The 19,806-nt window shown below is 34.0% G+C and overlaps 2 protein-coding genes across 2 annotated transcripts in view; one reads left to right on the top strand and one right to left on the bottom strand.

Annotated features, from left to right (window-relative positions):
* The window catches only part of FGFBP3 (fibroblast growth factor binding protein 3), a 111,537-nt gene that overhangs the window by 21,832 nt on the left and 69,899 nt on the right, over window positions 1–19,806 (bottom strand). The window lies entirely within an intron of this gene.
* The window catches only part of BTAF1 (B-TFIID TATA-box binding protein associated factor 1), a 74,683-nt gene that overhangs the window by 8,573 nt on the left and 46,304 nt on the right, over window positions 1–19,806 (top strand). Inside the window, exons 2-6 of the mRNA XM_010971221.2 lie at window positions 2,950–3,073; window positions 6,524–6,638; window positions 8,197–8,343; window positions 15,580–15,743; window positions 17,874–18,010. Coding sequence (XP_010969523.1) covers window positions 2,950–3,073; window positions 6,524–6,638; window positions 8,197–8,343; window positions 15,580–15,743; window positions 17,874–18,010 — 687 coding nt within the window. The remainder of the gene's footprint in view (window positions 1–2,949; window positions 3,074–6,523; window positions 6,639–8,196; window positions 8,344–15,579; window positions 15,744–17,873; window positions 18,011–19,806) is intronic.

Raw genomic sequence — 19,806 nt, 5'->3', positions numbered from 1 at the left:
TTAAAAAGGAATTACGAAGTAGTTGAAATTTTCCAGAGGTGCAGTGTAAGGAACTTTGCATCAAATAAATCAAAGATAGAACAAACATTATGGTATATAAGGAGGGGAGAAAACTATTTTAAAAAACTGCAATGGTGTGAAGCTGTAAAATATGGCTAAATTATACAATTTTACCCTATAAAATAAGAGGTTAAGTGAAGTTAAGTGAGCTTCTCTAAGTCTTCCAATAAGTGACACAAGTAGTACTTTTTAAAGCTCTTCTAATTTCCAGTGTAGTATGTTTCCCATTTTATCACTGTTTTCCTATAGGAAAGTCCTGGATTTATGTGATCTGTACACACATAAGAGAGCCTGATATTGTTATAGAGAATACATGCCTCATATACAAATATATCTACTGTTGCATAAATTTGACCTGACATATTTTCTATAATAAAACATTTAATTTTTGATAGTTTTTGCCTGCCATAGAATATAGATTTAAAATGAGTGTTTTGATACTTTTATAGATATTTAAAATTTCTTCTTGCTAATTTCATTGAGCACAAGCATTCAAAATCAGAGTCATGGCAATATGCATAGAGAGTTTTTAGGAACTTTAACATCACAGTTTTAAAAATGAAAAGTCAAAGGGCATTCTGAGAGTTATGTATGGGATGGATGAGGGAAATCATTTTGTGGGGAAGGGGTTTGGGGTCTGACTTAGTCTTAGAACTTTTAAGAACACCAATTGTCAGAAAAAAATTTTTTCTCCCTTTTGTCCCACTTTATCTTAGTCACTGTTGTTCACCAAATCCTATAGCAGAGCCTGAAGGGTGAATAGGTAAAGACAAGTATTTAGATGGCCTTGAATGAAAAAGGAGAAATACTGTGTCATAAGGTGGGATGTATTGTACACACTGTATGTATAAAAAAATTAATCTTTTTGCATGTCTTATAGAAATTAATTTCTTTATAAACACTGTGTGCCTTTAAAGTATATTGGAAGCAAAAACTGTTATATTACTCTTTTTTTTCTTTGTGTTGCTGGCTTTAGTTGCCTCAGATATTTTTCTTGAATGTCCTTCTTACATACCCTTAACTATAAAATTTGAACCTTGCTCTTAGTGTTTTGTTCTGAAGCAGGTGAAAAGTTTTCATTGTACCCTTAGTCTTCTTGACTGAAAAAGTTCTATTTTAGCTATATGTTTTTATCAGTTACAATGATTTTTCTGCTTTATTAGTGACTAGATACCATCAAAAGAAAAAGAAAAAAGAAAAAACCCTGCCAATTTCATTTGTGCCTTATACCTTTATATTATAAAAGGCTTTTAGAAGCTTTGCCTTCTAACTTTTAAGCCCTTTGGGAAAGAAAAATAATCCCAGAAGTAAAATATGAGCCTCTGCCGTTTATTAATGCTTAATGCTCATGCTTAACTTCGGAACCTTGCTTGCTTTCTCTTCCTCACTGGATGAGATTGGAAGGTGTACTCTCTAAATCTCCCCTGGTATAGGATTGGGCACAGTTAATATAGCCTTGCCTCTTTTCACCCTTCATCTTGTTTAAAAAGTCCCAATTTATTCCACATGTGAAGCCACCTTCCTTTCATTACCTGTGGCATTCGTTTGCCTCATTGAGCCTGATTAGTAGTGTGGTGGAAGGACTAGCCCTGTATGATAGGTGGACAGCTAGTGGCAATTACTTGGTACTGTGCCTTCTAAAAATCTTAGGATTTTCCTATATCCCAGAAACAAAGTGACACAGTTTTCCATATCTCCCCACTTATTCCAGGTATAAGGCATTGTGATTTTATTCCAAACTATTTGTTGGCTAAGTGACTGGGATTTGAACCATGTGCTGTGGCTCTGGTATTTGTTCCATTATGCTCTTTGCCTTTATGAACTCTTTCCTCAGAGATCTTACTGCCCTATCTTTATAAATGTCTCCTATGCCTTTAGTCTCAACTTTCTTCTGAACATCAGATCTCTTTTCCAACTATCCTTTTTGATCTCTCCCAGCTCTCCTGTTCCTGCCACTGATAAACTTACTATCTTTTCCCAGTAACATTTCCTCCAGTTCTTCCCACTTATTTTAAAGACATTTTCTAAGATTCAGAGTCTCAGAACCCTTTCGTTTCCTTGATACTTTAATTGAATTACTATACCATGGTGTTTTACTTCTGTAGCATTTCTCCCAACTTCTTTCTAGTCTTATTGCCATGATTGTAGTTCAGGTCTGTACTTCTAGCCTAAAATTCTCTAAAAGTTTACCTCCATTTTACTTCAGGCTTCACACTGCTTCCAGACTAATCTCCCTAAAGCATAGCTCCAGTCCCATCACTTTCTTATCCCAAGACTTTCATGGCTGAACTATAATTCAGAGGTCTCCACAGTAGGGCTCTAACTACTTTTGCAGTTGTATCTTCCACTGTCTCTGAAGTGTACCCTCAATTACAACCAGACTGTGTTACTCACTTCCCTAAATATAGTCTCCCTTTCCTTATTGCTGTTCTTTCTTATTTCCTCTTCCAGATATTTCTCCGCTCTTCTCTTTTACCACCGCATCTCCACTAGTGGAGTATTGAAATCTTTTTCTGCCATTAAGGTCCGGCTCACACACTATTTCTTTTAGGAAGCCTTTTTAGTATTTCACAGTTGGAAATGTAGCATTTGCTGCCTTCATTCCTATTCCTCGAAATACTTTGTTCTTCTTTTCTGACATGTATCTTATCATACATGAATATACATGTATGATACATATATTGTATCCTATATTCTAATTATTTGTGTACTTGCCTTACCTAGTCACTGCACCCCCATGACAGTTTCCTTGAAAGTAGAGATTAGATGACCTCCTGCGACCCTAGCATAAATCTCTGTTCATAGATGCTGAATACATACATTTACTGACTCATACTTATACATATGAGGAAATACATTTCAGAATAACTTTTATTTTTGTTATTTTAGGCTTGACCGTCTTTTTATCCTACTGGATACTGGCACTACTCCAGTTACAAGAAAAGCTGCTGCACAGCAACTTGGAGAAGTGGTGAAGCTTCATCCCCATGAACTAAATAATCTCTTATCTAAAGTAAGAATTCTTTTAGTATAATATAATTGTAGAAATTTGTCCATGGATAAGAACATAAGAATAGAGAAAGAAATTGTGTTATTATTGGCAATTTGTAGTCTTCAGATTCCATTAGGTATCTCAGTATTTCTTCAAATATTTAAATTTTTTTGCTATTTTAAATTTTTGTTTGTCATAAGCTTTAAAATACTTTGTTTTTTGCATCAAGTTTAATAGTTTAATGGATTTGACAACATAGAACCTTTGGCCTGTGGCACATATTTAAATCTGATTCAATTTGGTCATGAACTAAGTTGTTAATCTTGTTTGTTAGTGGTCTGACTTGTTCTTAGCGGATAATAATTATATCACAGTTGGTAGTCTTCAAATGGATGAGTACGTATGGACAGTGGTGGAAATAGATGAGAAACTAGTTGTCATTAGTTTCTTAGTTATCAGCTGTTTGAAAGTGGAGGCTTTCTGCTTTGGTGGATCAGTGTCTTCATAATCCTAGCCCATGTTCTTTCCTTAAGCAATGACTTTTTTTTTCCCCTGAACTCTGTGGGCTTGTAGAAGTGTGACTATGATAATAAGCAGCAAATTCCATGTATTTAACTCTCTGGCATGCAAAGTAAAAACAGGAGTGTTCTGTATGTGTGTTGGGGGTGGGAGGAGGTGGCTAGAGGATAGGGTGGGGAACAATATGATAGCCCAGACCCAGTTGGAAGACCCAAGATATCTCTTCCCACCAGTCTTATCCCATCCTTTCACTCTGATTTGCCCCTTCCTGATTCCTGTGAGTAGGAGTTCTAAGCCCTTAGTCAGCATATACATATCTCCACTGTTTTGTTCCTACCATAAGGGCTGACGTAACAGTGACTCTCTTTCCAGCATGCTTCCCGCTTAGATACTATCAGAACTTTCTAATCAAGGTATAGATGAAGAAACTGATTTGACATCTATAGGCTCCGTGTTCTCAGAATGGAGAAGGATGCATATTAGGTAATACTGTACTCATGTGTAAGATGTGGGGATAGAGAGCATACCCATTTCTTGTCATCCCAAGGGAAGAGATGGAGGGCTCAATGAGCTGAAACTAAGAATGAACAAGATTAACCTGTGCTGAACTGAGAAAAGGTTTCCAGGATTCCAAGTGAGGTTCTGGTCTTCATAGCTCAGACCCCAGCATATGGCTGCCATTAGATAATTCCAAAAGAGGCAAAGTTTGTTTTTAGCACCTTCTCACCACCTATTCCCTCTGCCCTCAGTGTTTTCCTGTTGCCATTTGGTTTTATTTTTTTAAACAGCTTTTTTGAAATGTATTTTACATACCATACTATTCACCCAGGTAAAGTGTACAATTCAGTGATTTTTAGTATATTTAAAAATGTGTGCAACCATCATCACAATCTAATTTTAAAACATATCTTCTCAAGAAGTCCTATTAGTAGTCACTCTCCATCACTTCTCCCATGTCTAGTCCTAGGCAACCACTAATCTCTTTGCCTTATTTTGAACATTTTATGTAAATGTATTACCTTTTGTGTTTGGTTTTTTCACTTAAAATGTATTTTCAGGTTTCTTTTGTATTGTAGCATGTTTCATTACTTCATTCTTTTTTATTGCCAAATATTATTCTGTTGTATGGCTATGGATATTCTGTATCTTATTTATCTGTTCAGTTGATGGGCATTTGGGTTGTTTCCACTTTTTGGCCTATAATGCTGCTATGAAAATTTGTGTACAAGTTTTTTGTGGATGTATGTTTTCATACACGGGTGTATATAAGAGAGCAGAATTGCTGGGTCATACGGTAAATATGTTTACTTTATGAGGAACTGCCACATTGCTTTCCAGACTGGCTCCACCATACTACATTCCCAGCAGCGCTGTATGAGATCTGATTTCTTCACATTCTTGTCAACATTTAGGATTAACTGACTTTGATTATATCCACATCAGTGAATGTGAAGTGATATTGTAGTTTTGATTTGCATTTTCCTGATGGCTAATGATGTTGAACATCTTTTTATGTGTTTATCAACCATTTCTATATCTCCTTTGGAGATCTGTCTAATCAGATACTTTGCCCATTTTGAAGTGGGATTATATGTACTTTCATTAATGAATTGTAAGAGTTCTGTGTATTTTAGATACAAGCCCTTTATCAGGTATGGGATTAGCAGATGTGTTCTTGTAATCTATGGGTTGTCTTTTTACTTAATGATATCCTTTGGAGCACAAAAGTTATTAATTTTGATTAAGTCAAATTTACCTTTTTTTTTTTTTTTTAAAAACACATCATTTGTGCTCTTAGGATCATATCTAAGAAACCCTGCCTAACCCAAGGTTACAAAGATTTATCCATGTGTTTTCTTCTAATAATTTTATAGTTTTAGCTCTTATTTTTAGGCTTATGGTCTATTTTGAGTTAATTTTTGTGTATGGTGTGAGGTAGGGATTTTAAATCATTATTTTGTTGCTCCAGCACCATTTGTTGAAAAAAATCCCTTCTTCATCGAATTGTCTTGGCACTCTTGTCAAAAATCAGTTGATCCTAGATACATAGTACTATTTCTGGACTCTAAATTCTATTCCATTGATCATGTATCTGTCCTTTTCCCAGTACCACACTGTCTTGATTATTGTTGCTTTGTAGTAAGTTATCAATCAAGAAGTTTGAGTTTGCCAATTTTATTATTCTTTTTCAAGATTATTTTCTTAATTCTGGGTCCCTTATATTTCCACATAAATTTTACAATCACCTTGTCCATTTCTGCAAAAAAACAACAACAACAACAAAAAACCAGCTGGGTTTTGACAGGAATTGTATTGAGTCTGTAGATCAATTTAGGGAGTATTACTAGCTTAACAATATTAAGTCTTCCAATCCATGGACGTGAGGTGTCTATTTATTTAGGTCTTACTTAATTTCTTCCAACAATATTTTGAATTTTTTGTAGTCTTCAGTATACAAGTCTTGTCCTTCTTTTGCTCAATTTATTCTTAGTATTTTATACTTTTTGATACTATTATAGATGGGATTGTTTTCTTAATTTCATTTTCAGATTGTTGAAAGTGTATAGAAATATGGTTGATTTTTGTTTATTGATTTTACATCTTGCTATCTTGCTGAATTCATTTATCTTTTCTGCTAGTCTTTTTAACTCTGCATTTTGTAATGGAACTTAATGAATAATATGCCCTTTGTATGTTAAAAACTATGTTATTTTTAAAATGTACTTAAGAATTCTTTTATTAAAGTTTCCTAGTTCCTTTTTTTAAAGTGTAGTGATTTCCTGTGAATGATAAATCTTATAAATGATTTTAGTAATTCCAAAATGTTTTATATAAATTTGAGGGCTGCTACATTAAAAGTTAATAACAAGTAAATTGGTTTTTCTCTGTTCTGGCCACCTTGAACAAACAATATTTTTGGGTTTATAACTATTTTATTTTGTAACTTTTAAGGTGTTGATATATTTAAGGAGTACAAATTGGGATACTCGGATTGCAGCAGGACAAGCTGTTGAAGCTATAGTGAAAAATGTACCTGAGTGGAATCCAGTGCCAAGAACCAGACAAGGTGCTTTTAAGTGGAAAAAGTAGTTTGCAGTAAAAATCTAATTATAGAATTAACTATTCTTTGCATTTTAATGTTTAATAATTTCACTTTTAATTTAAAGGCTTTATTTTCATGCTTTGTCAGGAAATGACATTGAATAAGGTGATTTTCACTATTTAAAAAAAATACTAGACAAACAATGTTTTCATAAATATTTTAAATTATTAATTCTACAGTGTACTTGATTTACAGAGATGATGACGTCCCTCAAGGATTTATGTCTTAAAAAATAATACAATATAAACATTTGAAATAGTCTATTTTTTCTTATTACTGGGTGAATAATAGTGTAATTATTTACTAAATTTAAGCACAAGTATATGTGGATATTTGGAGGGGTAAGTCTTTAGTTTTTTATTTGTCTTTTAGATGTCTTGTGGAAATTATTTGTTTTCTGACTGCCTATTCTTTATGGCATTCAAAAATGAATGTATGCTTTTCTAAATTTATAAAGGTATACATGTTAATTAAGTGAGAATTTAATATGGTGCAACTGCATTTCATTTTCAAGTCACTTTGATAATATCACTTTAAATCATATGTCTGAAAGTTTTGCTTTAATTTGCTGGCACCTGTTATTATTTTGAGTGATTGTGTTGTCTTCTCTCATCAAAAGAAATACATAACTAGAAGAAGTTATAACTTATTTTAGAAAAGACTCTTTTCTTTTCCAGCTTATTACCCCTGGTTTTTTTTTTTTTTTTTTGATATATAGAGATACTCAGACTCAGATTCTTTTTAAAAATAACTTTAGTTACACTACCATTAAATTTAATAGTAATTAAGGTTACTAATATTAGAAAACTTTAAGATATTCATAGCAGTTCCTTTTAAGTTTCGCAATTATGCTTTAGTTTACAGATGAATTATATGCAAATGCCAACTAAACAAACCATTAAGTCGGTGAATAGTTACAATATATTTTAAAATTTACAATGGCATAACCTTTTTTGGAGGAATACAGAACATTTATAGATATTTTTCAGTACCAGATGGATATATAATTCTAGCAATTTGCCAGGAGATTATAATTTGCTTATATTATGAGAAATGAGTCTTATTGAGTAAGTAGTTGCTTTCTGTCCTGGATGTTCCTAAGTTATAGGGAGGGATGGTTCTCACTAGTTTTATTTATGAATATATTCTTTTATCTTCCAGTTTACCATTACAATAAACTACCTTGATACTTTTTAAGTGTTTAACAGTGGAGACAGCATGATATTTAACATACATATTTCAACATGGGGATGCGTTTCTCTGTATAACATCGTGCTTCCATAGTCAAAAAGTTACACATACACCCACTAATGTTCTGATAGTTTGTAGAAGGGGAGCCACCTACCAAACAGTTTTTTCATAAGTAAGAACTGATCATAAGTAAGTCCACAGTAGCTTTTCTACTACCTCCATCTTTTACTTTTCTTAAAATATTACCCACCCACCTGAAGTAAGGCTATTTTCTTTCATTCTATACTTTTTGGCTATTTAATCAAATTAAATGTTTTTAAACCTCATCTAGAAACTCCTTCAGAAAGTGCTATGGAAGATTCATCTACTACAGATCGATTGAATTTTGACAGATTTGATATATGTAGATTGTTACAACATGGGGCATCACTGTTGGGATCTGCTGGTGCGGAGTTTGAAGTACAAGATGAAAAGTCAGGTATGTAGTAGTCCTGTAGAAAAAAGTCTGAAATGTGTGTGTTCAAACCAATTTGTCATTTGGTGTGCTGTGTTATCAGTCATGCAAAATCTAACAGATGTTGTGACATGTAAATTCACTAGAGTTTGCTGTTGGAGGTAGGGGACATATGGGTGGGAAAGGTAACCAGAAGCAATTTGTCTAAAGCTACCATATGAATATTTTTCTTCCTTTAATTGAATATGTACTTTATATATGCATCATTAATAGATACACATTAATATTTCAGCATACCTATTAAAATTTCAGTGTCTCAGTATAGAAATTGTAAAGTGTTACCCAAGAGCTTCAGTTGAGTGGATTTTAAAAGCCAGGATTGGTACAGATTGTAGTAACGTTTTCACAATTCTGGAAATTTAAGAGGCTATGATAGTTTTCTTTTTATCATGTGTTTTCAATATTTAAATAATTAAATCTGCTTATGCTGGTGACCAAAACAAAAACTAAAAATGAAAAAGAAATTTTGGATAGGTAATTGTCCCATTATCTTTAAACTTACAGAATCCATCTGGATATAAAATAAATGTTTTGGCCATTCAAGATTGATGCCTTGAGTGGAAAAAACCTTGATGTTTTTAATGGATTTCTGTAAGTAAATAAGTTGCTTTTTTGACTAAAACCAAAACAGAACAGTGTTTTGTTTTGTTGCTAATTAATCATTAGTCAGAGCATATCTATTTAGCTAAGTTAATGAAATGATATTCAAGTTGTACATCTTAAAAAGTCAAATACCTGTTTCCTCTTGCCTAATATACTTTCTGTTGAGAGATCTAGTTTAATTATTTATGGAGCGCCTTATAAGGGAGGAGAATTTGCTTAAGTTTTCAGAAGAGCATAGTTTTTCTAATAAGGGAAATAGAAGTCTTCAAAACCTTGCTATTTTGAAAAAAATAGTATCTCTAAAAAACAGTAAGTTTACTGATCTTACTAATGTACCCATGGACATCATAAGAGATCACTGGCCCTTATCCAGGGATAAAAGTTAGTGTTATTTTTGTCACTTTAAAACAAAAGTGTGTTTGGGTCGTATCCTAGAGATTCTGATTTAATAGATCTGTGGAGAGCTCTGGGAAGTTATATATTAAAAGAAAAACCTCCACAGATGACTCTGATATGTAAGCAGGATTTGGAATTCCAGTTTTTTGGAAACTCAGTTTTTAATGCTGGTAAATCATAGCATACTGAAGAATGCTCATTAAAACCCTCTAATTAGGTTTTCTTTGAATGTCTGCTCCTCTGTGTTGGTCTCTACATATTTATGAATAACACATACATGATTAGTTTAGGTGCTGGCCTGAGTTTCCTTTGCAGTTGTGTTGGTTATTTTCCCCAATAGGACTTGTCCTGGAATGAGAGGACCAATTTTGGGCTCTTTGTAAGTGTACTGGACTTCTGATCCAGTAGTCTTCATTTTGGATGTCTGGTTTTTCCCTCTGAGTAGAGTAACCTTAAATTTTTTTTCAACATAGCTTTAGAGAGATATAGTTCACATACCATACAGTTCACTCATTTTTAAAGTGTACATTTCTGTGGTTTTGAGTATATTGTATGTAGTCAATTTTAGAACATTATTACCTCAGGAAGAAATCCCACATTCTTTAACTATCATCCTCCTGGTCCCCTACTTTCCTTTCTCTTCCCAGCCCTAGGCAACCACTAGTTTACTTCCCATCTCTATAGATTTGCCTATTATGGTCATTGCATAAAAATGGAATCCTACAGTATGTGGTCTTTTGTGATTAGCTTCTTTTTACTTAACTTTCCCAAGGTTTATCCATATTGTAGTATATATCAGTACTTTTTTCATTTTTTTCCTAATTAGTGTTTATTACTGTTATAGGATGTATCAGTTTTTTAATTTTGATAGAATATAGGTAACATAAAATTTACTATCTTAACCATTTTTAAGTGTACAGTTCAGTAGTATTCAGTACATTCACATTGTTGTGCAACCAGTCTCCAGAACTCTTCATCTTGCAAAACTGAAACTTTATACCCATTAAACAATTCCCATTCCTATCTCCCCCATTCCCTGGCTATCAGTATTTTACCTTTCGTCTTTATGAATTTGATGACTAGTTACTTCATATAAGTGAAATCATACAGTATTTGTCCTTTTGTGACTGATTCATTCCACTTAACATAATCTCCTTTCATGTTTATCCATGTTGTTGTATGTGTTAGAATTTCCTTTTTAAGGCTGAGTAATACTCCAGTATATGTTTATATCACATCTGTTTATCCATTCATCTGTCAGTGGACACTTGGGTTGCTTCTGCCTTTTGTTATTGTGAATAATGCTGCTGTGAGCATGAGTGTACAAATATCTGTGCAATTCCTGCTTCCAGTTCTTTTGGATATATGCCCAGAAGTGGAAATATAGGATCATATGGTAATTCTACTTTTAATTTTTTTAAAACTACCATACCATTTTCTATAACGGCTGTATCATTTTATATTCTCACCATTAATGTATGAGGTTTCCAGTTTCTCCTCATCCTTGTCAACACTTCTTACTTTCTGGTTTTTTGATAGTAGCCTGATAGGTGTGAAGTTATTTCATTGTATGGCCGAATAACATTCCACTGTATGGATACCATTTTGTTTATTCATTCATCAGTTGAGGACATTTGAGTTCTTTCCTTATGGGTATTATAAATAATTCTGCAGTAAACATTTGTGTACAAATGTTTGTGTGAGTGTATGTTTTCATTTCTCCTATGTGGATACATAGAGTGGAATTGCTGGGTCATACTGTAACTATGTTTTACCATTCGAGGAACTGCCAGACTGTTCTCCAAATGGTCTTCACCATTTCACATTCCTCTAGCAGAATACAAGGGTTCTGATTTCTCCATATCCTTGCCAACTCTTGTTATTAATTGACTTTGATTATATCCGTACTAGTGAGTGTGAAGTGATATCTGATTATAATTTTGATTTGTATTTTTCTGTTGATCATTGATGTTGAACATCTTTTCATGTGTTTATCAACCATTTGTGTATCTTCCTTGGTGAACTGTCTATTCAGATCCTTTGCCCATTTTTAAGTGGGATATTTGTTCTTTTGTTATTGAGTTGTAAGAGTTCTTTATGTAGTCTAGGTACAAACCTCTTACCTGCTTTGTGATTTACAAATATTTCTTCTCATTCTGTGCATTTTCTTTTCACTTTCTTGATGGTATCCTTTGAAGCATAAGGTTTTAATTTTGATGAAATCTAATTTATCTTTTTCTTCTGATGTCATATATAAGAAGCTATTGCAAAATCTAAGGCCATTTACCCTTGTGTTTTCTCTTAAGAGTTTCATAGCTTTAACTCTTATTATAGGTATTTGATCTGTTTTGAGTTCATTTTTGTGTGTGCTGTGAAGTAAAGTGTCCAGCGTCATTCTTTTCTTTATATGTGGCTATCTTGTTATCTCAATACTATTTGTTGAAAAGACTCTTCTTTCCCCACTGAATTGTCTTTACATCCTTGTGAAAACCAGTTGGCTGTAGACGTACAGTTTTATCCCATTGATGTCTATCTTTTGCCATTACCTCATTGTCTTGATCACCGTTGCTTTCTGGTGATTTTTAAAATCAAGAAGTATGAGTCTCTAACTTCGTTATTCTTTTTCAGGGGTATTTTAGATATTCTGGGTCTCTTTCATTTCTGTATGAACTTTAGGGTCAGTTTGTCAATGTCTGCAAAAAGCCAGCCAGTGATTTGACAGGAATTACATTGAATCTGTGTATCAATTTGAGAAGTATTATTATCTTAATATTAGGTCTTATGATCCATGAATATGAAATGTTTTCCCGTTTATTTAGATCTTTAATTTCTTTCATCAGCGTTTTGTAGTTTTCAGAATATAAGTTATACGATTTGCTTTTGATGCTATTGTTAGTAGAATTACTTTCTTAATTTCATATTCAGGTTGTTTCTTTAAATTTTTTTCCCTCCCTGTTCTTTAGATAAGGTACACTGTATAGTGTTGTCTTTGAATTCACTTACACTTTGTCCTTTTATCTCCATTCAGCTGTTATGCACATTTGTTGATTTAAAATTTTCAGATGCTGTATTGTTCAGTTCCAGACCTACTTCTTTAAAAAAAAAAAAAACCGTTGGCATATTTTGCACATATAATTCACCCTTTTTAAGTGTATCATTTCTGGGTTTTTTTTTTTTAATAGTTTCTGATTCTCTATTGAGGTATCCTTTCTTTTCATCATGATAATATCTTTACATTGGGCATTGTTACATTAGCTGCTTAAAAATCTTGTCTTCTAATTCCAACATCTCGGTAATCTAAGGGTTGATCTTCATTAATTGGCTTTCTTTTGGGAATGGGTTACATTTTATTGATTCTTCTTATGTCAGTTAACTTTGGATTGTGTTCCTCACATTGTAAATGTTAAACTGTGTGCCTGGATTCTGTTACATTCTTCCAAAGAGTGATTTGGTATGATTTGGTTGGTTGTCTTTGCTTGCTTGTTTTAATAGGCATTTAATTTGGTGAAACTCAAATTGCAAAATCAGTCTCCTTTGCGGTGGGTAACAATTCAGATCTCAGTTCAGTTTTAACTTTAGTTGGGACTGTTTGGAGTTTGCCCTGTGCATACATAGTTCAGAGATCTGTCAGAGATTTGGCTGAGTGCACAGAAATTGGGCTCTCTCTGGCTCGCTCTTTTCTGGGTTTTCTCTATCTTCCAGTGGCTGTAGTGATACCTGACTTTCTTCCTTCTAGTTCTTCAAGTCAGATAGATTGGATTTTTATCCAACTTCTAAATGTAGGGCCTGACTGCTCTACATACCATAGACTGGATCTACCTTTAGGCTAAAAAGCTTCAAAAATGGGAAACTCACTTAGTGCCATGCCCTTCTTCCTGATATTGATACCTCCCCCAAGTAAATGCCTTGTTTTGTTTTCTTTCAGTGCCTGCAGGTAGTTGCTTTCTGTATTTGAGCTAGAGTCTGTTACCTGTGGAGGGTTAGTCATCAGTGAGAACTTACTCAGCCATTATTAGAAGCGTGTTGTTGTTCTTGTTAATGGAGGTACTGGGGATTGAACCCAGGACCTCTGGCATGCTAAGCATGCACTCTATTACCGAGCTATACCCTCCCCCAAGTCATTATTGTTTTTAAAATGTTAACTGTTTTTTTCCCATAGTATAGAACCATCTCTTGCAACTTAGCTATTTTATACCCAAATTTTTATTTTTAAAATAGTACCTTTTGATATATTTTCCACTGAAATATTGAGGGTTTTACTTGGGACATTCAAAATCTGTCTGCTTTTATGCCTTTTTCTTTGTTATTTAGGCCATTAGGACTGTGTTATCTCAGAATACATAAAGGCTACACTTGGAATAAGCATGTATTTGTTGAGATCTTTTCCTGTCAAATAAAATCTAGATTTTTTTTAAACCTGGTTAGATCTTTCAGAGAATGTACAAGGTATAGCTATAAAATAAGATTAGTTTATTTTCGTAGGAATGGATCTTATTTTATATATATTTGATAATTGACAGTAGGGCAGTGGGGGGATCTCAGTGAAAACTTTTTTTTCCCCACTTTTATTACGTAGAATTATTACAATTCGACTGCACATACACATTATATTGCATGTAAATACATATAAATAGTATATGGCATACTTTTTTAGTTTTCATATATGTACTAATTATTGTTTCTAAGAACAGATTAGATCTTTAGCCTTTTAAACTTACATAGTTATCAAAGGAATAAAGCCAACTACAAAATAAGAAATAACAGAATGTGGTAATCCAATCATAAAGGACAGTCAGATGTGCTTACACATATTCAAGAAATCAAAATAATAATTAGTTCATTTGTGTCCTTATTATTGTTATTATTTTTTAGATTCTTCATATAAATGATATCATATGGCATTTTTCTTTCTCTTTCTGGCCCACTTCACTTTGAATGACAGTCTGTTAGGTCCATCCACATTGCTGCAAATGGCATTATTTTATTCTTTTTTATGGCTGAGTGGTGTTCCATTATATATATATGTACCACATTTTCTTTATCCAGACATCTGTTGATGGACATTTGGGTTGTTTCCATGTCTTAGCTATCATAAATAGTGCTGCTGTGACAATTGGGGTGCATGTGTCTTTTTCAATTTTATTTTTCTCTGGATATATGCCCAGGAGTGGGATTGCTGGATCACATGGTAAGTCTAACTGAAACGTCCATACTGTCCTCCGTAGTGGCTGCACCAGTCTACATTCCCACCAGCAGTGTAGGGAGGGTTCCCTTTTCTAGACACCCTCTCCAGCATCTACCGTTTGTAGACTCTTCAATGATGAACATTCTGACTGGTGTGAAGTGATATCTCATTGTAGTTTTGATCTGCATTTCTCTGACAGTTAATGATGCTGAGCATTTTTTCATGTGCCTGCTGGCCATTTGTATGTCTTCATTGGAGAATTGCTTGTTTAGGTCTTCTGCCAATTTTTGGATTGGGTTGCTTGTTTCTTTAATATTAAGGTGCATGAGCTGTTTGTATATTTTGAAATTAGTCCCTTGTCAGTCACATCATTTACAGATATTTTCTCCCATTCTGTAAGTTGTCTTTTCGTTTTGTTGATGGTATCTTTAGCTGTGCAAAAGCTTTTAAGTTTGATTAGATCCCATTTGTTTATTTTTGCTTTTAATTCCAATACTCCAGGAGCTGGTTCAAAAAACATATTGCTATAATGTATGTCCACAAGTGTTCTGCCTATGTTTTCCTTTAGGAGTTTTATAGTATCTGGTGTTATATTTAGGTCTTTAATTCATTTTTAGTTGGATTAAATGGATCAATGAAAACTTGTAGAGTGTTTTGTTAGCTAGAACACTGTTTTCTAACTCCAGTAAAATATTTACTCTATTAGACAATAAAGTTTATTTTATTTATTTTGGGGGATAATTGGGTTTTTATTTATTTATTTATCTGTCAGAGGTACTGGGGATTGAACCCAGGACCTCCTGCATGCTAAGCATGTACTCTACCACTGAGCTATACTCTCCCCGGTAATAAAGTTTATAACATGATCACAGTTTGTAAGCGTGGTTTGTTTTATTGTCAGAGAGGTAGTCTGATAGTTTAAAACATTTTTTAAAAATTTTAATCAAGTCTGATCTTCACATATTAAAAAACTTCTCAAGTGATTTGGAGGAAATTTATTTCTTTTTTGTTTAAAGGTGAAGTGGATCCTAAAGAGAGGATAGCACGCCAGCGAAAACTATTACAGAAGAAACTTGGCCTTAATATGGGAGAAGCCATTGGAATGAGCACTGAAGAACTCTTCAATGATGAAGATTTGGATTATACCCCAACTTCAGCAGCCCTTGTAAACAAACAACCTGTAGGTAAAACCTTTGGTTATTTGATTGCAAGTAATAATACAAAGGGTTTGCTTTATTTTGCTATAAATTGCAATTTAAAAAAAAATGAATTCCTTATTTCTGCTCTTTGTTGTTTAGCTTTACCATAATTTAGTGTCTTCGTAAAGTTGGATTTCTAGCGACAGATTCTAAAGAGACAGAGGTTCAACCTACCTCATAGACACCGGACTATTAGATAAAAGCTGTGGTGGACCTTGTAGGACCACTGGTATTGAGAAATCCTAGCTGCATCAATTGCTCTTTCCTTTGTTTTTTAATGAAGGGGAAAAAAAGTAAATGTTTCAGAGAATGGGGAGATAGTAGGGGCTGCCATAGTCAGATGTGATGATACTAGAAATCTTTAGAGCTATGATTTATTCTTTTATGTGAGAAGATAACAAATATGATAAAAAGAAACCTTTCAAACAATGCAAAAAGGCATACAGTATGAAGCAAAAGAAGTTTCTTTTCAGTAATTAATGGGCACCCATGTCCCTATGTCCCAAGGCAACCCTTCTAAAGTTATTTGTGCATCCTTCCTAAAATTTTCTATGTATGCACAAGTCCTTGTAAGCCATGTCTACTTTTTTCCAAATCCTATAGTTTAATACATCAGTATATGCAGATTGATCAAATTCTTTATTGACAGCATTGTACTGTTTTGTTATATGGCTGTACCATGATTTTGGTCTATATTTCTCCTTTTTCTCTATTTTCCCAATTACTAGTGGATGCCTGTGTGCTTCTTTTTTTATACTTTAGACTCTTTAAGCTCCAGTAAAAGCTGTGGCTCTCTCCTCAGAAAAATTCACATAATTGTGAAATACTACATTTTAATAAGGGGTTTAGTACTCTTTTCTCTTGCCCCTGCAATATCCTTTTAGGGATCCATGAGTTCCATTAAGAATTCCTGCTTTACATGAAACCCATATCGTCTCATTCCCTTAGCCTTTGCTTAAGTGGAGAATGGTTCTGTTTACCTTTATACTAGTTGTCCTTTAAACCGTCAGAATTTTTAAATACATTTTTTAGGATTAGGGGTGTGTGAGGATGAAGAACTTTTGCAGACAAGAAAAAAAGGCAGATTCTGGAGGGAAAAAGAAGAGGATAAAGAGGCAGAAAATATGCTGGCAACCAGGAAGGAACAGAAAGAAATGAGGTACAAAGGGAAACATAAGATAAAAATTAAAAATAAAGAAGAAAATAGAATAAAGTAAAGGAGAACAAAAATGTAGTAATGTGATCACAGTGTGGTAATTGGACATCGTGTAAGGAAATGAATGGGCAGGTGTATTAGAGAAAATGGGCTGTGGACAGAATGGTTGGATATAGGATGGGCAGCAGCCAATTTGAGGTTTGCAGTATCCAAATTTGCTTGGCCTTAGATGTCACACATCTTTGGCAAGAGTTGCTTGAGGCTGGTTGTTGCCATGGGGTCATCACTGCTGCGCTGCCTTGTGTGTGCTGGTGGCCTCTGGACCAAGTCTGCAGCGGGGCAGTCACACCAGTGACCTACTTGGTTGTAGAAGTGTACATCTCAGTTGAGTCTTAATCAGTTCAGGGCCGAAAGGATTTTTAGGCTTGGGCCAAAGCATTTTTTTTTCACAGCCTTTATAATGTCTCCCATGAATGGAAAAGAGGAGCAAAGACAGTATGTAGTGATTGATTAAGGGGAAAGGAGCATGTAGGCTAACTTAACTATAGGATTCTGAACCAATCACTTATGGCCATAATTATTTTAATTTTTTTCTGCTTAGTTTTTTTTTTTTATTGACATTCTTTATTATTATAACTTTTGGGTGGTATTTATGGTTATTTTGAAATCTCACCTCTTCAAGAGTCCTGAGTAGGGGTTAGGATCATACATTTGTGTCACATCAGTGACATAAAGTTAAGAAACACACAAACATTTTCTGGGAATTGGAACTATAAGGAAGAAGGAAGAAGAAAATGAAATTATATAGCCATATGGCAGAATAACATGAAGCTGTCAAAGAAGGATGTAATTAATTTGTATATAGTGAAATTTATGGACTTTAATCCTCTTCTGAGGCTGTGGGTATTTATTTTAGCTTCAAAAGTTCAAACTCAGCATTCTTTTATTCTTTTAGACTCTCCAGGCTGCTGAATTGATAGACTCAGAGTTTCGAACAGGAATGAGCAATAGACAAAAGAACAAAGCTAAAAGAATGGCCAAGTTATTTGCAAAGCAGAGATCCAGGGATGCAGTGGAAACTAATGAGAAGAGGTGGTAATCTTTTTCTGTTTATTTAAAACAGTAATTCTGGTTAGCTTAAATCTGTGTCTGCTTGACTCCTAAAATTTTTTTCCCTAACTAATTATGAACTCTGAGTGAGGCTTGAAGATCTTCCAAGGCGAGTGCGTTCCAGGCAGAGGGAGCAAGTGTGAATGCATTAGTCATGGAATAATCAAGAAACAGAAAGAAAAGCAGTATGGCTGGGATGAGTGGACAGAAGTCAGAGTTGAAAGTAATGAAGTCGGAGAAAGAGCCTGAGGGCCACAAGTTAAGGATACTGCTTTTGTAAAGGGGAAACTGTCAGCAGTATTACATCACTCATTCCTTCCGGCGGGGGCTAAGCCAAATAGTAATAATCCAGTTTGTTTTCCTAATTCTGTTGTAGTAAAGACCTCTGGGTAAAATCCCTGTCCTCACTTTTTTTAAGTTTTTTAAAAAATTTATTTATTTTACTTTTATGATTTATTTGGGGGGGGGGAATTAAGTTGTATGTACATATGTATGTGTGTATGTATGTATGTATTTATATGGAGGTACTGGGGATTGAACCCAGGACTTTGTGCATGCTAAGCGTGGGCTCTACTGAGCTATATCATCCCCCTCTCACTTTCTTAATGAGTTCATAGAAATGATATCTGTAGGGCTCGGAGCAACATTTTTCAAAGGGTAGTTCAAAACAACCCCCTTCATAAACACTTTGAGAGGCTTGTTAAAATGTAGATTCTTGGACTCAAATCTTAAATCAGAATCTTTAATGGTGTCCAAGAATGTTTGAGTAGATGCATTAATAAACACAGAGTCTATGAAAATAAAGTTTTATTGCAGATGACAGAACTTTTTGGTGTTCTTTCCATTCATATAAAGCTAAAAAGTTAAGTGTTTACCATATTTATTTAAAAGCCAGGCACATGAGGGATAAATAATAAGCATCTGCTTGGTATAAATTTTTACGTAGAGTTGTTTTTTTAAGTATAAAATCTTTACTGATCTTGTTAACTACAGCTCATTAGGATCATGTAGTAGCCTAATAAATGTTCCTGCTAGCTTATAATCATGTAAGACTTTTACCCAAATATTTGAATGTTAGAAATATGAGATCTTATTTTTCAGAACACATGATTCATTCATTCCACAAATCTTTATTAAATACCTTCTACATGCCAGGTACTATTCTAAGCTCTAATGATTCAGTAGTGAATAAAACAGATAAGAATTCTTGTCTTTGTCAGGCTTTCATTCTAGAGGGAAAGACAGATGAAGAACAAGATAAATAAGCAAGTATAGTGTGTGTGCATGTGTATGTAGAGAGAGAGAGAACATATTAATGGTAAGGGTTAAGAAGGAAGAAAGAGGTAAAGCAAGGAAGGAACATGTGAAATGTTTAGTGGGGAGAGTGAAATTTTAGATAGCATGGTCATGAATTTGCAGAGGTAACTTTTCAGGAAAGATATGACGGAATTGCGGATGCTAACCCTTGAAAAGACATTCTGAATAGAGGGAATATCAATGACAAAAGCGTGGAAGTAGAAACATGCCTAACAAGTTCAAGGACAGTAAAATGACCAACCAGTGTGGCTAGATTGAATTAGATAGAATTAGGAGAATAATAATAGACAGACTCAGATTTTTTTTTTTATCACTTTATAGAAAAAATGGTTGGCCAAAATTACACCAAGATGGAAGGTGGGGAGGGGTGGATAATTGTAGAAAATAATGCTATATATGCCTTAATAATGCTAATTCTTTCTGTTAATATTCAGTAAAGCTGTTTTGTACTTGTCTTGTCC

This window comes from Camelus bactrianus, chromosome 11 (assembly GCF_048773025.1).
Source record: "Camelus bactrianus isolate YW-2024 breed Bactrian camel chromosome 11, ASM4877302v1, whole genome shotgun sequence".
In the NCBI taxonomy this organism is placed as follows: domain Eukaryota; kingdom Metazoa; phylum Chordata; class Mammalia; order Artiodactyla; family Camelidae; genus Camelus; species Camelus bactrianus.
The sequence above is the reverse complement of the archived record's forward strand: the minus strand, read 5'-3'. Positions and strand labels throughout refer to the sequence as shown.